The 15355-nt window shown below is 40.5% G+C and overlaps 1 protein-coding gene across 1 annotated transcript; it reads left to right on the forward strand.

Annotated features, from left to right (window-relative positions):
* The first annotated feature begins 1846 nt into the window (after nt 1-1846).
* dnd1 (DND microRNA-mediated repression inhibitor 1) lies at nt 1847-14222 on the forward strand. Its single transcript, XM_003219976.4, has 5 exons — nt 1847-1965; nt 4413-4542; nt 6925-7386; nt 8605-9027; nt 13074-14222. Exons 1-5 carry the CDS (start codon nt 1933-1935, stop codon nt 13088-13090), a joined length of 1065 nt encoding a protein of 354 aa, XP_003220024.2. The 5' UTR covers nt 1847-1932; the 3' UTR covers nt 13091-14222.
* Nucleotides 14223-15355: the final 1133 nt, after the last annotated feature.

The raw sequence follows: 15355 nt of genomic DNA on the forward strand, positions 1-15355 counted from the left end.
TTTCCCCCTGACATTAAGTCCATTATAAATGGGTTATATAGCTGTGTGGAAGGGCCTTGAGTCTACACTGCCATATAATCCAGTTAAAATCAGATAATTTTATAGGCAGTGTGGAAGAGGCCTAAGTGAGGCCTAACTCTGCCTGTCCCCTCGGCTGAGAGGGTTGCTAGGAGACCAAGTGGGCAGAGTTTAGCCTTCTAACTGGCAGAATTTGGATAAAAAACAATTATTCCTCTCCCTCTAATTAGGATTTTATTTTTATTTTATTTTTGTTGTATGAACGTAGAGGCATGGATGAGGGGATGTGCTGCCAAATTTAGTGTTTCTGGGATGTGTAGTTTTGTTGTTTTGTCCTAGGCCGAAATTTCATTACCCTTTTATATATATAGATATATACAAACATATATACATACACTAGCTGTGCCCGGCCACGCGTTGCTGTGGCAAAGTGGTGGTGGTATTGGTTAAAAATTGTGTAATTTTTATTTGACGTTATTTGTATTTTTTTTAATAAATTTTATTGTAAGTTATCTTTTTATTTATTATATTTTATTATTTTCTTGTATAATTTTTAGTTACTTTCTGTTATTATAGTATTTTATTATATTAATTTTTTTAGTGTTTTTAATTTTTTTAGTGTTTTTTAGTGTTTTTTATTGGGTTGCTAGGAGACCAAGTTGGAGGAGCATAGCCTTCTAACTGGCAACAGTTGGATAAAAGCAATTATTCTGCTCTCTCTAATTAGGACTTTATTTTTCTTTTCTTTTTGTTGTATCAACCTAGTGGCGTGGATGATGGGTTGTGTTGTCAAATTTCGAGGTTGGGGGGCCTGTAGTTTTGTTGTTTTGTGGGTCGCCGTGATGCCATCACTCCTATATATATATATATATATATATATATATATATATATATATATAGGAGTGATGGCATCACGGCGACCCACAAAACAACAAAACTACAGGCCCCCCAACCTCGAAATTTGACAACACAACCCATCATCCCATCTATCTATCTATCTATCTATCTATCTATCTATCTATCTATCTATCTATCTATCTATCTATCTATCTACTGTATTGATAATATTATAATGGAATACAATAATACACTACTAATAATACAATATAATAATATTAAGTATATATTATATATTAAATGTAATATTACTAATAATATTACCATATAATGATATAGTACAATATAGTAATTTAATGCTTATATTGTGCTATGCTCAAAATATATTGTATGTTCATTTGATTTGTAAGCCGCTCCGAGTCCCTTTCGGGGTGAGAAGAGCGGGATATAAATGTAGTAAATAAATTGATCAACTTGATTAGCATTGAATGGCCTTGCAGCTTGAAAGCCTGGCTGCGTCCTGCCTGAGGGAGTCCTTTGTTGGGAGGTGTTAGCTGGCCCTGATTGCCTTCCCTGACAAAAAGGGCAGGTGTCCCATAAAAAATGCAACTCCCACAAACCCATAGCCTTAAACTGGAGCGGTTAAAGTAGTGTGAAGCTGCAACTGATTCTACAGAGTAGAGCAGGCATGGAAAACTTGGGCCTTCCGGGTGTTTTGGACTTCAACTCCCACAATTAATTGTGCGAGTTGAAATCCAAAATACCTGGAAGGCCCAAGTTTGTCCAGACCTGGAGTAGAGGCACTGCCTAAGGCAACAACTAACTCCAAGAATGGCAACCTCATGCTCTGCTCCAGAGAGCGTGAAGCGCTGCCTCTTTCACGCATGCGCCGAACGGGGTGGGCGAAACCACCCTGTCCGTGAAGGCGTGGCTTCCAGTTTGGCAACCAATCAGTAGCGGCGGGGAGAAACTTCTAGGGTGAGGCGGGCTATAAAGGAAGACAGTGCGCATGCGCGGAGAGAAAGGTGTGGCTGTGAGGGTGAGGCGCGTGGGAGTTGCGCGTGCTGCTGTGGCATCATGGCATCTGTGTTGCAGAGGAAGAAGAAGGAGGTAAGGAAGGACACAGGCAGCGCTGGAAGCCTTTCCCTTATAAGTTGCAGTGTGCTATAGCAAATAGGAAGTAACTTCCAAAAAGTTTGGGAGAGGGGGCACATTCTCCTTAATTTGCCTCTTAGTAAAGACGCAACTCATAGCTTGGCTTGTTCAGAGGGCCCATGTAGTGCAGTGGGTGAAAAGATAGGCTTGTGACTAGAGTTCAAGTCGTGACTCAGCTATGCAAATTACCTTCTGCCCAAACCCCGCCCCAGAGAGGAAAGTGGGTGGGGCTTATAGGGTCTCCCCCACCATTCTAGACAAAGGGAAGAGGGAGGGAAAGAGAAGGGAAAGGTAGAAGCGGGGGGAGAGATCCTAAGGGCCATCTAGCCCAGCACGCTGCCCTGCAGGAACACACCATCAAAGCACTCCTGACAGATGGCCATCCAGCTCAAAGGAAACGAGGAAACAATGGAAATGAACAAATTCTGGTTACTAGTATGACAATAAACTCTAAAATCAGCACAGTAAATAAAGAACAACACTCAGAAAACAGGGTAATTCCAGACAGGAAACAATCAGGGCCAGCTAACACCTCCCAACAAAGAATTTCCCCAGGTAGAAAACAGCCAGACCTTGAAGCTGAAAGACTATTCAATGCTAATCAAGGTGACCAATTGAAAAATTCACACTTGCCTCCAACATGTCTCAGAAGACGGGAATTCCAGACCAGAAACAATCCGGGCCAATTAACACCTCCCGAAAAAGGATTCCCTCAGGCAGAAAGCTGCAAGGCTATTCAATGCTAATCAAGCTGGCCAATTGCGATATTCACACTTGCCTCCAACAGACAAATAATACTTTCTCCCACCCTGTACATTTCACAGATATATCAACCCCACTTGTCTAGTTTCCAACATACCTCACAACCTCTGAGGATGCCTGCCATAGATGTGGGTGAAATGTCAGGAGAGACTGCTTCTGGAACATGGCCCTACAGCCCGGAAAATTCACAGCAACCCAGTGATTACGGCCATGAAAGCCTTCGACAACACATCCAGGTTCTGCTTAAAGACTACCAGAGAAGAAGATGCCACTACTGCCCAATACTTATTACTTTAGGAAGGGAGGAGCTGAAAAGGAGCAGAAACTTTTGCAAATTTATGCTAGTCCTCTTCCTCAGATGGTTTTCAAACAAATTTTCTGCCCTTGAATGCTACAATAAAATTTAATAACACTATTACAACACAGTTTTCATTTCTGGGTTATAAATGTCATTTCCTAATGGGTTGTACCATCAAAAACAGAGAAAAGTTTATTAAACTGCCAGACTTTTGCAGGACATCCTGCAGCACATTTTTGTATAGTTTTATTTTTTAAAAAATGGTATACAATTTTTATTGGATATGAAGCAAAAAAAATTCCAATCTTCAAAACTGAACAGTCGCGATACATATTATTTCCCCAGTCTCACCATCTCCCCCATGTGAACCCCCTACGACTTCTAACATCAAGCCACATGGAACAAGTATCTTAACTAAACTCCATCCTTAACGTTACATTAATAAATTCCTCGTGAGACTATTTCAAAATATGGGTTGCTGTGCATTCTCTGGGCTGTATGGCCATGTTCCAGAAGCATTCTCTCCTTCTGTTTTGCCCACATTTATGGCAGGCATCCTCAGAGGTTGTGAGGTATGTTGGAAACTAGGCAAATGGGGTTTATCTATCTGTGCAAAGTCCAGGGTGGGAGAAAGAACTCTTGTCTGCTTGAGGCAAATGTGAATGTTGCAATTGGCCAGCTTCTTTAGCATTGAAAGGCCTTGCAACTTCAAAGCCTGGCTCCTTCCTGCCTAGGGGAATCCTTTGTTTGGAGGTGTTAGCTGGCTCTGATTGTTTCCTGCGTTTGATGGTCCCTTTGTAGACTTGTCCACAGCTGCATGGTATACGGTAGTTTCCTGCAGAAGTGAGAGGATCCCTTTTGTCTTTTGCTGAACGTAGCATTTGTTGGATTTTCTGGGGGGAAAGACAGTTCCTCAACAGAAAGGAGGAAACAATGAAAATGAACAAAATCTGGTTACTAGTATTAAAAAAACATAGCCCGAAAAACTCACAGCAACCCAATCTAGTTTGAAGTTCCATATTCCCATAATGCTTACCGGATTTCCTATAAGCATATGTAGTTTGAATAAGCCATTAATATAATTCCAGTAGCTTAAATATATGAGAAAAGTTGAAATTCTGGAACGGGGGATTTTGCTTTTTGCCTTCAAAGGTTCAGTCAGTGAGTATAACCTGCATGAATCTTTCTTAAAATTGTTCTATATAAATGAAGTAACTGCATGATTCTATGCAGAAAGTTTGGCTTTTCATGCATTGCCATTATTGCTGGAGTTGCCTATCTGCTCTGCTCATGGGTGACCTTGGAAGTGATGGAGTCACTTTGATCCCTGTTGTTTTTGCAGGTGGCTTCTGAAATGTGGAATGAGCAACTAAATCTGGATAACAAAGCTGCCCTTCTGGCATGGGTGAAGGATACTGGAGTCCGGTTGGTGCAGATCAATGGCCAGAGAAAATACGGTGGTCCTCCACCAGGTACTGTACGTAGAAAACTCAACGTATGAAAAATACATGCAGTCTTGCTCAGTGTTGCCAACTTTAGTGTGTAGTTGGGTTGCTGGCATCCTATCTTGTGAAGTGGCTTCCTGTTGTCACTGATGGCAACGAACTGCTGGGATATCTTAGCAAGAACAGATGTTTCTTTTATGTGTGTAGAGCAAAATCCAGTGATAAATCACATACCTCCCTCCCATACGGGTGCTTGTTAAAAAAGCCAAGAAGGCAAAATCTTACTCCCTACCTTCTCTGTCTCACCACTTTTTCTAGCCAGAGATTTACTTTCTCTCTTATTTGCTCACAGTTATACCTAGGAATGTATGTTGAATAGTTTTGCAATTAATAGGGCATTTATTTCATGAACACTGTCTTCTACCTTCGTATTACTTTTCATCTTCAGACTCTGTCATTAGCAGATGAAAGCCATCAGTTACTTAGTCTGTTCTCTTCTGAATCAAGCTTTACCCCCAATCACAGGGAGGGGGGGAAGCAGAACACAGAGAAACTTATTTGTACATGCAGTTAAATAAATGCATTTTTTAAAGTTAGACTGTCTTAATTTATAATTCTACGTGTTCAGATATCTGTTAGTACAGGGGTCCCCAAACTAAGGCCCGGGGGCCGGATGCGGCCCTCCAAGGTCATTTACCTGGCCCCTGCCCTCAGTTTTATAATATAATATTTTTATATCAGTTTTAATAATATAATATTGTATAATATTGATAGAAATATTATAATGTAATACAATGTAATAATAATAATAATACCATATAATAATATTAATTATATATTATATATTACATGTAATATTACTAATATTACAATATAGTGGTATAATTCAATATAATAATATATAATGCTAATATTGTTCTATGCTAATAATATAATATATTTTATCTATATATATAAAAGAGTGATGGCATCACGGCAGCGGACAAAACAACAAAAGTAAACACCCCACAACCTCGAAAATTGGCATCACAACCCCTCATCTATGCCTCTAGGTTGATACAACAAAAAGAAAAGAAAAATAAAGTCCTAATTAGGGGAAGAGGAATAATTGTTTTTATCCAATTGCTGCCAGTTAGAAGGCTAAGCTCCGCTCACTTGGTCTCCTAGCAACCCACTCAGCCCAGGGGACCCTTTACCTTAACTACCACCAATTCTTCAATACTTTATTTCCCATACCACCATACTTCGCCACAGCAACGCGTGGCCGGGCACAGCTAATATAGATATAAATTGTAAGCCGCTCTGAGTCCCCTTCGGGGTGAGAAGGACAGGATATAAATGTAGTAAATAAATAAATAATAAATAAATTTTTGACTTAGGCTCTCCCAAAATCTGAAATGACTTGAAGGCACACAATAACAATAATCCTAATTAACTTGACTATCTTGTTGGCCAGAAGCAGGTCCACACTTCCCATTGAAATCCTGATCAGTTTGAGTTGGTTAAAATTGTTTTTATTTTTTATTTTTAAATATTGTATTTTTCTTTCGTTGTTTTGTTGTTGTTGTTGTATTTGTACTACAAATAAGACATATGCAGTGTGCATAGGAATTTGTTCATTTTTTTTTCTTCAAATGATCATTCGGCCCCTCAACAGTCTGAAGGATTGTGGACCGGCCCTCTGCTTTAAAAGTTTGAGGACCCCTGTGTTAGTACATACGTGGGAGACTTGAAACATTAATTGTGCAGGTGCAGTTACAAAAAGGTATGTTTGAATTTCCTTGGCTTAGGTTAAAAAAAATCTAATCAGGGTGAGGGCAGCCTCTGAGAAGTGGCCCAAAAAGACAAAATTAGGAAGAGGGATGAGGATTCCCCACTAAAGGCTTTTAACATTTTTAGAAACAATTTTTTTATGTGTTGTTGTTTTTCATGACAGGAATTGCTGGGTTGCTGTGTTTTCCAGGCTATATGGTCATATTCCGGAAGCATTCTCTCATGACATTTCACCCATATCTATGGCAGGCATCCTTGGAGATTGTGAAGTTGTGTTTCTGGACATATCCGTGCAGCCCAGAAAACTCACTGCAACCTAATGTTTTTTTAATGGGAGAAGAGCATGGTGGGCAACTCCCAAGCCCATTTTTTAAAAAATGATTCTATATTTGTCTTATTTTTAGTCACCGATTAAACATAAGAGCTGGATTTCACTGAACTGAGCTGAAGGAAAGTGTCCAGTGATAGATGTATGGGGCTTTCCTATACAGTGCTGGAAGAAGAAAAATATGGCCTACTGAAGAAGCTTCTGTTGCCAAATGACAACTCCCATGGGTTGAATGTTTCCCATTGTAGGCTGTCTTTTACTTTAATGAGCTGACAACAGGCTGTCAGTGACTCTTATTCTCTCCGCAGGTTGGTTTGGCCGTCCCACGCCATCTGGTACAGAAGTTTTCATAGGGAAGATCCCACAAGATATATATGAGGATAAACTAATTCCTCTTTTCCAAAGTGTGGGAGAGCTCTATGAATTCCGCCTCATGATGACATTCAGTGGGCTTAACCGGGGCTTTGCCTATGCCATGTATATAGACCGGGACGGTGCTCAGAAGGCTATCAGGTTGCTCAATAAATACGAAATCCAGAAGGGCCACCAGATACTTGTTTCCAGAAGCACCAACAAGTGTGAGCTCTGCATTGATGGCCTGGCCCCATCGGTGAAAGAAGACCAGCTTCTACCGATGCTACAGGAGCTTACCACAGGAGTCATAAGCATCACTATACACCCAAGCCCTTTCAAGAAGCAACGGCAGCTTGCAGTGGTGAAATACATCTCCCATCAGGCTGCTGCAATAGCCAAGAAAGCTCTTGTAGAAGGTTTGTCTAATCTTATGCTTTAAGACAGTGTTTCTTGAACTTTTTTCCACTCGAAACCCCTTTCTGCTTGAGAAAGTTTTACATGACCCCAAGTATGTAAAATAAGTATAAAATCAAACCTTATTCAACATTTGTAAGGCTTGCTAAACAGGTTAATTTTGGTGGAGTAGAGCTGAAGTGTTTTCTGAAGAGTCCACCCTGTACATTGTTGCTAAAAAGCTATTTTTACTGTTGCCAATTTTTGAGATCCCAACATTGAACTAAGGAGACTTCATATGAGGTCAGGACCCATAATTTAAGACAAAGTGCTCCAAGGGATAAAAGGATTGTGCATTGGATGCTGCTGATAACAGTTGCTCCTCCAGATGTTGGACTGCACATCTATCACTATTGGCTGTGTGGGTTAGAGCTTACAGAAGTTGATACTCAGGAAGCCATGTGTTGCCAAATCTTATATTGGAGTGTTACATAGTGTGGGACATTAATTTTTGTTTTGAGTTAATAGCCCTTGTTTTGCTTTGACATATGAGCAGCATTTTGAGCTAAGGCCTAGTGCAAAGGAGTGCTAATGCAAGAATACAGGGCTTTAAGGCTTCAAGGGAGCAGCCTCCATGCCTTGTGCTCTTGTCCGCTTTACTCTTGTTTGCTTTGAGGAATTTGGGGTTAGTTAATTTAGTGTGGTTTTTATTTCTGGTATGTTTGGTTTCATGAAGAGGGAGGGAGGGAGGCTGGAAGAGGTACAGTATGAAGAAAATGATGCTTCTTTGCCACAACTTTGTGCTTCTACCATTTTAAAGTTTATTTTCCTTTTTATTCTTCCATCGTTCCATGTGAACACATTATTTGATATTTAAATAGTACATTTTCATATTTAAAAACATGTAACAGAAAAGGGTGGGGACAGGTTTCGGGCCCCCAAAATGGATTAATAACATTTCAGTGGGAAAATTCACTTTGAAATCAGAGCATTTTGAATTAAGAGCTTGGTCATGGAATTAATTAAACTCTTAACTGAAGGTATCACTGTATTAATGTAACTCAGTTACTGTTGCTGAAAAATTCAGTGGCAGTATTGGCCATCCAGGAAACGTAAACTGTATGCTTGTTACAATATGAGGTATACATGTAAAGACAGCTTAAGCTTTGTGACCTTCTCTTGGAGGATATATCTTTGAATAAGTTGTAAGATATAATGGCAATTGTTTCCCTCATATGCAGGTACTTTGTGTCTGTGTGGAGATCAAATTGAAGTAGACTGGTTGACTCCCAATATAAAAAACGAACTGCAGGTTTCCTCTGGCCAGGCTATCCCGCAGATCATGCCAACCCGCTATACTTGCAGAGATGTTCTTATCCAAGACCCTCCTGAGCCTGTGAACTGTCATGAGTTACCCACATTGGGTAGTATGTTGGATTATCTAAACTCACTATGTGAGAAAAAGCAGTTGGGGTATCCTGAATTCTTTACAAAATGTGTGCAAAAGAACCCTGAAGGCTGGCTCCAGGTCTGGTACCATGTAGCCATACCCAGGTGCACATTTCCCTTCAATGGCTTTGTCTGGATCAAGCCAGATGACTCTGGTCTGGAAAATGATGAAAAGGTCAAGAATGTTGTGGCATTACAGATACTCAGTGCCCTGGGTAAGTGTCTTATTCACACCTTCATATTAGAGGGAGGAAATGTTTTGTATTATATAAAGCCAAGTATTTAGATAATACTGCAGAGCAAGAACCACTGTTCTGAGTTTATTTTAGTGGGAGGAGCATTATATTGTAACAAAACTAATAGAAATCTGAGTTGCTGTGAGTCTTCCAGGCTGTATGGCCATGTTCCAGAAGCATTGTCTCCTGACGTTTCACCCACATCTATGGCAGGCATCCTCAGAGGTTGTGAAATCTGTTGGAAACCAGGCAAGTGGGTTTATATGTCTCTGGAAGGTCCAGGGTGGGGGAAAGAACTCCTGTCTGTTGGAGGCTAGTGTGAATGTTTCAATTAATCATCTTGATTAGCATTGAAAAGCCTTGCAGTTTCAAAGCCTGTTTGACACCTGCCTGGTGGTGTGTGAGCTGGCCTAAGTGTTTCATGTCTGGCATCTCCATTTTCAGAAACATCAGGAGAGAATGCTTCTGGAACATGACCATACAGCCCGGGAAACTCACAGCAACCCAGTGATTCCAGCCAAGAAAGCCTTCAACAACACACTAATAGAAATCTGTTACAGGCCAAAACAGACCTGTTTTGGAAGCGTATTCGCTTCTGTTAATAGTGTGAAAAGAGTACAGAGATGAAATATTGAAAGCAACAGCACCATACAGACTTAAAGAGCGGTTTACAGGAGGAAATGATCTCTTTCCAGTATACCCTCCTGTGGTGCATCCAATGGTGGTGTGAATCTGATTTCTCAGGTACATTTGATTTTTATATGTGTTTCTAGAGACCGCAGGGGCAGGATAATTAAAGAATGATAACAAAACAGTTTGATTTTATAGAGTTAAACCATGCAGCATACACCTTTAGGCTTGTAAACACACATCAGTCAAGCAATACTTACCAAGAAAGTAATTACTGGGGAGGTCCACCTGTACATCTAAAAAACCCTGATACCAACCTAACACAAGTGCTTTTTCCTTATAGTGCTGGTATATGCTTTAAATGAAAGCTTTAAATGAAAGCATATACCTGTGTGAGTATATGCTATTGTGAGTGGCAGTGACAGTCTTGTTTTCCACTCTACTTAACTGCTTGCTATAAAAAATTTATTGCATTCCTCTTGAAAGTATCTTGAGTGTTTGTCAATGTGCCCTCAACTTGAAGATAATGAAAAGAATGTTAAAAGCTGAGGATGTCAGGTTTTCATGCTCCTTCAGGTTAATAAATAGCAGGAAAGCTAAAAATGAAGGAATTGGGTGAAGAGATGGGCAAGTAAATATCCCTAGCCTTTCATATGAATTGTGTGACTCACTAGTGTAAGAATTAGACACACATACCTTGCAGAGTTGACTGTTGCTTGAAAAGGAGAGAGTCAGGTAAAAATTCATGGGTTCACCGTGGATTGGCAGGTAACTTCAAGGTATGGATACACTGTTACAGGTTGAGGAGTTGGAGCTAACTTGTCTTTATTTTGTTTATCAAATTGGCTGGTTTTTTTCCAAAAGGAAGTGACCCAGAGAACTACTTCTGTGTTGCTTCCTTTTGGGGGGAAAGGGCTCTTCCTTGAGCCTAAAATGTTCCCTTATACTTTTAGGGAATGTCTCTTGAGGTCCACAAGCATGCTGCTATAAACAGTGCATCAGAAGCAACTTCGTTTTGCTTGTGGGTGGAGCTTAGAAATATATAATCTTCAGAAATGTGGAAGTCATGGGGGAAATGGATCTCCCCCCCCCCCCCAAAGAGATTAAACATTTTGGAAAAGTGAAATAGTTACATATTATAAACTATTGCGGCTTGAACAACATAAAATGCCTGCCATACTGGTTTAACTTTAAAACATCAGGGTTTTCGTTTACACAAGAAATGTATAAATATGCTATATATTAAATACATGCAAACTCCTGTATCCTGTGTTACCTACTTGTACGTATTTTTTGCAGTCTGATACGTTGGAAAAGAATGGAAGCAGAAAACACAAATATTGGTTTAAAATAAAATGCATCATTTAGGTAACTACTGTCTAGATCCAGGGAAGTCATGCTACTCCTCTATTCTACCTTGGTCAGACCACACCTGGAATCACACTGTGTCCAATTCTGGGCACCGCAATTGAAGGGAGATGTTGACAAGCTGGAAAGCGTCCAGAGGAGGGTAACAGGTGCGGCTGGCGGGGACAAGAGACAGGGCCTTCTCAGTGGTGGCTCCTTGGCTGTGGACATCCGGCAGGCTCCATCCCTTTTGAGTTTTAGAAAGAAAGTGAAGACCTGGCTATGCGAGCGAGTGTTCAAAGAATAAGTTTTGTTGGCTTCGACTCGGTCTCGACTAAGGATTATGTACAAGGTTCTGTGGGTGAATGGCTCAAGTATTTTGTATTGTTTTAAATCTGTTTTTAACTACAGTAGAGTCTCAGTTAGCCAAGCCTCGCTTATCCAAGCCTCTGGATAAACCAAGCCATTTTTGTTGTCAATGTTTTCAATATATCGTGATATTTTGGTGCTAAATTCGTAAATACAGTAATTACAACATAACATTACTGCGTATTGAACTACTTTTTCTGCCAAATTTGTTGTATAACATGAAGTTTTGGTGCTTAATTGGTAAAATCATAACCCAATTTGATGTTTAATAGGCTTTTCCTTAATCTCTCCTTATTATCCAAGATATTCGCTTATCCAAGCTTCTGCCGGCCCGTTTAGCTTGAATAAGTGAGACTCTACTGTACTTATGTTTTATTCTTTTGTATTGTGTATTGGCATTGAATTCTGCCAGTTTTGTAAGCCGCCCTGAGTCCCTTCGGGTGAGAAGGGCAGGATAGAAATGATGGAAATCAATAAATAAAGGATCAAGGGTCAGGAGAACAAGCCCTATGAGGAACGGCTTAAAAAGCTGAGCATGTTTAGCCTGCAGAAGAGAAGGCTGAGAGGAGACATGATAGCCATGTATAAATATGTGAGGGGATAGGGAGGACGGAGAAAACTTGTTTTCTGCTGCCGTGAAGGCTAGGACGTGGAACAATTGCTTCAAACTACAGGAAAGGAGATTCCACCTGAACATTAGGAAGAACTTCCTAACTGTGAGAGCTGTTCAGCACTGGAACTCTGCCCTGGAGCGTGGTTGAGGTTCCTTCTTTGGAGGCTTTTAAGCAAAGGCTGGATGGCTATCTGTCAGGGGTGTTTTGATTTTGTCATCTTCTGCTTCTTGGCAGGGGGTTGGACTGGATGGCCCGGGAGGTCTCTTCCATCTCTATGATTCTATTAAGGAAAAGATTAGCAGCATAGTTCTATGTGTTGTTGAAGGTTTTCATGGCCAGAATCACTGGGTTGTTGTGAGTTTTCCGGGTTGTATGGCCATGTTTCAGAAGCATTCTCTCCTGATGTTTCACCTATACCTATGGCAGGCATCCTCAGAGGTTGTGAGGTATATAAGCAAGGGATTTGTATGCATCTATGGAAGGTCCATGGTGGGAGAAAGAACTCTTGTATGTTGGATGCCAGTGTGAATGTCATAATTAAACACCTTGACAAGCAATAATTGCCTCGCCAGCTTCAAGACGTGGCTTCCTCTTGCCTGGGGGGATCCTTTGTTGGGAGGTATTAGCTGGCCCTGATTGATTCATGTCTGGAATTCCTGTTTTCAGAGTGGTGTTCTTTATTTACTGTTCTGATTTTAGATTTTATAGCTATCATTTCCACTCATTCAGAATACTGCTGTGCCCACATGGTTCTGGAAGCATATAGGGGAAAGAAACTGTTTCTGCAAGCCAAGTATATGCACATGTTAATTTTTTTGAAGTAGCAGTGGACTTGGCAGGTGCTGTGAGAAATGCCTATATAACAAAGCACATAGATGTCATGTTGGGAACTCCTGGTTCAGATATTGACTTTTTGCGTGATGGAGGGGAATTGTATCTACCTCCCATGTGGAAGTAATTCAGCTTCTGCTCAGGTATTCATGCAGATTATTATATGTTAGACATCTTTGGAAAGACTTACTCATTGTCAAGAGTTGTTCAGATTTCTTTTTCTTTTTCCAACAGGGTGCCCAGTGGTGTAACTGGCGTGTGGCAGAAGAATGATTCCTGCATGTGCGGACAGTTGTGTGTCCTGCTTTTTCTCTTTTAAGTTGCTCTGTGGGCACACTCGTTTGAATACTGGGTGCCTGACCTCATTTGTTTTTGTTGAACATTGCTTCCTGTTAAGTTCTTTTAAATTGCTTGGTTGAGTTCATTATTTAAGCAGCCCCTGAGTTTTGGAAGGAAAGTATGCACATTTTGCTTTCTTAATAGATCTTATGGACGTAGTACAAGATTACATACATAATGTACAAATACTATGTATGCATGCGGAGGCCTGCACTAGAAGCTAAATTACAAATAAGTGGTAACTTATTTGCTTCTTATTGCCTGGTAAGTGCACAGGAGTACAACCTGGTGTATTGTACACAGGTGTAAGAGAAGCTTAAACATTCTTGGCTCAATTGAGTTTTCCCTTAATTTCTCCATCTGGGTCATAGACTGAAAGGGGAAAAAAAACCACATGTCTCTACTTCCCTTGCTAATGTACAGTGATCCTAAACCAGAGCCCAACCAATGCATTTGCCAAGATGTGAAAGGCGTTCTCACATGGGGTATTCAGTATAACGTTTGGTTCAACCATGAGATGCCAGCTATAGTCCAGTTTCAAGAGTAAGAGCTGTTTGTTTTCCTTTATGTTAAAATATTCTGACTTTTGTTTGAAATGTATCTTTTTCTGTTTGTTCATTTGTTTTGTTTGAAAGCTTGCATGATTTGCCATATAATAGCTAGACTGCTCTGGGAAGAGATGCATGAAACTTACTGGGAACAACATAAACCAGATACTAGTGGCTTCTTCTTCTTTAGGGGGAGGGAAAGATGTTTGTACTGAGTATATCTTCCTGTGTTAGAAGCCAGCTCTTCAAGCTAGACTGAAATGTACAGAATAGCATGGCTTTGTCTCTTATAAGCCCAGCATATCTCCTGCATTGACCAAGTGACTTTTTAAACACCGGAATCCTGTTTGCAATGAATGAATGTGTGTGACTGAGGACTTCAGAGCAAAGGATCTGTTGGATGCCTCAAGATTTTGCACTTTAAGAATGGTTAAAAATTATGGAAAAATATGTAACATAGTTATTGGTAGTTTAATATTAAAATAGTTTTGAAGTATTAAGTTTTCTTTGTTTTTCTGAAGTATGAAGAACTGCTACTTTAAGTGTCCTCAAACTAACTCCAGATCCAGCCCACCAAGGTTTCTTCCCTGGTCCCTGCATGCCCCACCCCTGCCATGTCACACAGGTACCCCCCCCCCCCCAATCGTGGAGGGAGAAAGGAAGGAAGATAAGAGAGAAAAGGAAGGGAGAGGTTGAGAAAGGAAGGAAAGAAGGGAAAAGGGGGGAAGGAGGGGAGGGGGAAAAGAATGAAGTAGCTGGGAAACGGAAGGGAAAAAACTGAGCAAGAAATATAGGTTGGAAACAAAGGGGGAAGGAACTGGTGTCATGGTTGAGCTTCAAACTTACATCTGAACCCACTGGAAGACAAACGAAAATCCTATTTGAATAAATCCTGACCAGAAAACTCTTGTGATAGGGTTGCTTTAAGCCTGGCCTAAAACTGAAACAACTTGAAGGCACACAACAATCCTAATTAACTGGAATTCCAGACATGAATCAATTAGGGCCAGCTAACACCTCCCAACAAAGGTTTCCCCCAGGCAGGAAGCAGCCAGACTTTGAAGCTGCAAGGCCATTCATGTTCATGAACATGTCCAATTGCAACATTCATACTTTCCTCAAACAGACAAAGAGTTTTTCTCCCACCCTGGGCATTCGAGAGATATAAAGCTCACTTGCCTAGTTTCCAACAGACCTCACAACGTTTGAGGATGTCTGCCATTGATGCAGGCGAAATGTCAGGAAAGATTGCTTCTGGTACATGGCCATACAGCCTGGAAAACTCTCAGCAATCCAGTAATTCCAGCCATGAAAGCCTTTGACAACATCTAATTTATAGTTTGTATAGAAACCTTTGCATTAGCTAAAATGTAGATCTACACAGCCTCCTTGACACGATGAGTCTCCTATGTAGAAGTGACATCTTAAGTAATTGCTGTATTCTGCTGTCTAGGAAAAAAGAAAAAAAATCTGAATTGAGAAAATAAGCATTGCCTCCCTGTAGAAACCCTGTACTAATGTTCTGCTGCACTGCAAAGAACCACGATAATCAGTTCTTAATGTAGCCAGATTTTAGTGATTATTTCAGATTTTCAATGACACATAATATAGATTGAAGCCACAGCAAAA

Source organism: Anolis carolinensis, chromosome 4, assembly GCF_035594765.1.
Source record: "Anolis carolinensis isolate JA03-04 chromosome 4, rAnoCar3.1.pri, whole genome shotgun sequence".
Taxonomy (NCBI): domain Eukaryota; kingdom Metazoa; phylum Chordata; class Lepidosauria; order Squamata; family Dactyloidae; genus Anolis; species Anolis carolinensis.

Excerpts from the sequence above, each read along its gene's own strand:
- dnd1 (XM_003219976.4), top strand. The coding sequence starts at position 1,933 with ATGGCATCTGTGTTGCAGAGGAAGAAGAAGGAG. Across the intron at positions 1,966-4,412 it reads TGCAGAGGAAGAAGAAGGAG|GTGGCTTCTGAAATGTGGAA; the intron begins GTAAGGAAGGAC and ends TTGTTTTTGCAG. Across the intron at positions 7,387-8,604 it reads CAAGAAAGCTCTTGTAGAAG|GTACTTTGTGTCTGTGTGGA; the intron begins GTTTGTCTAATC and ends CCTCATATGCAG.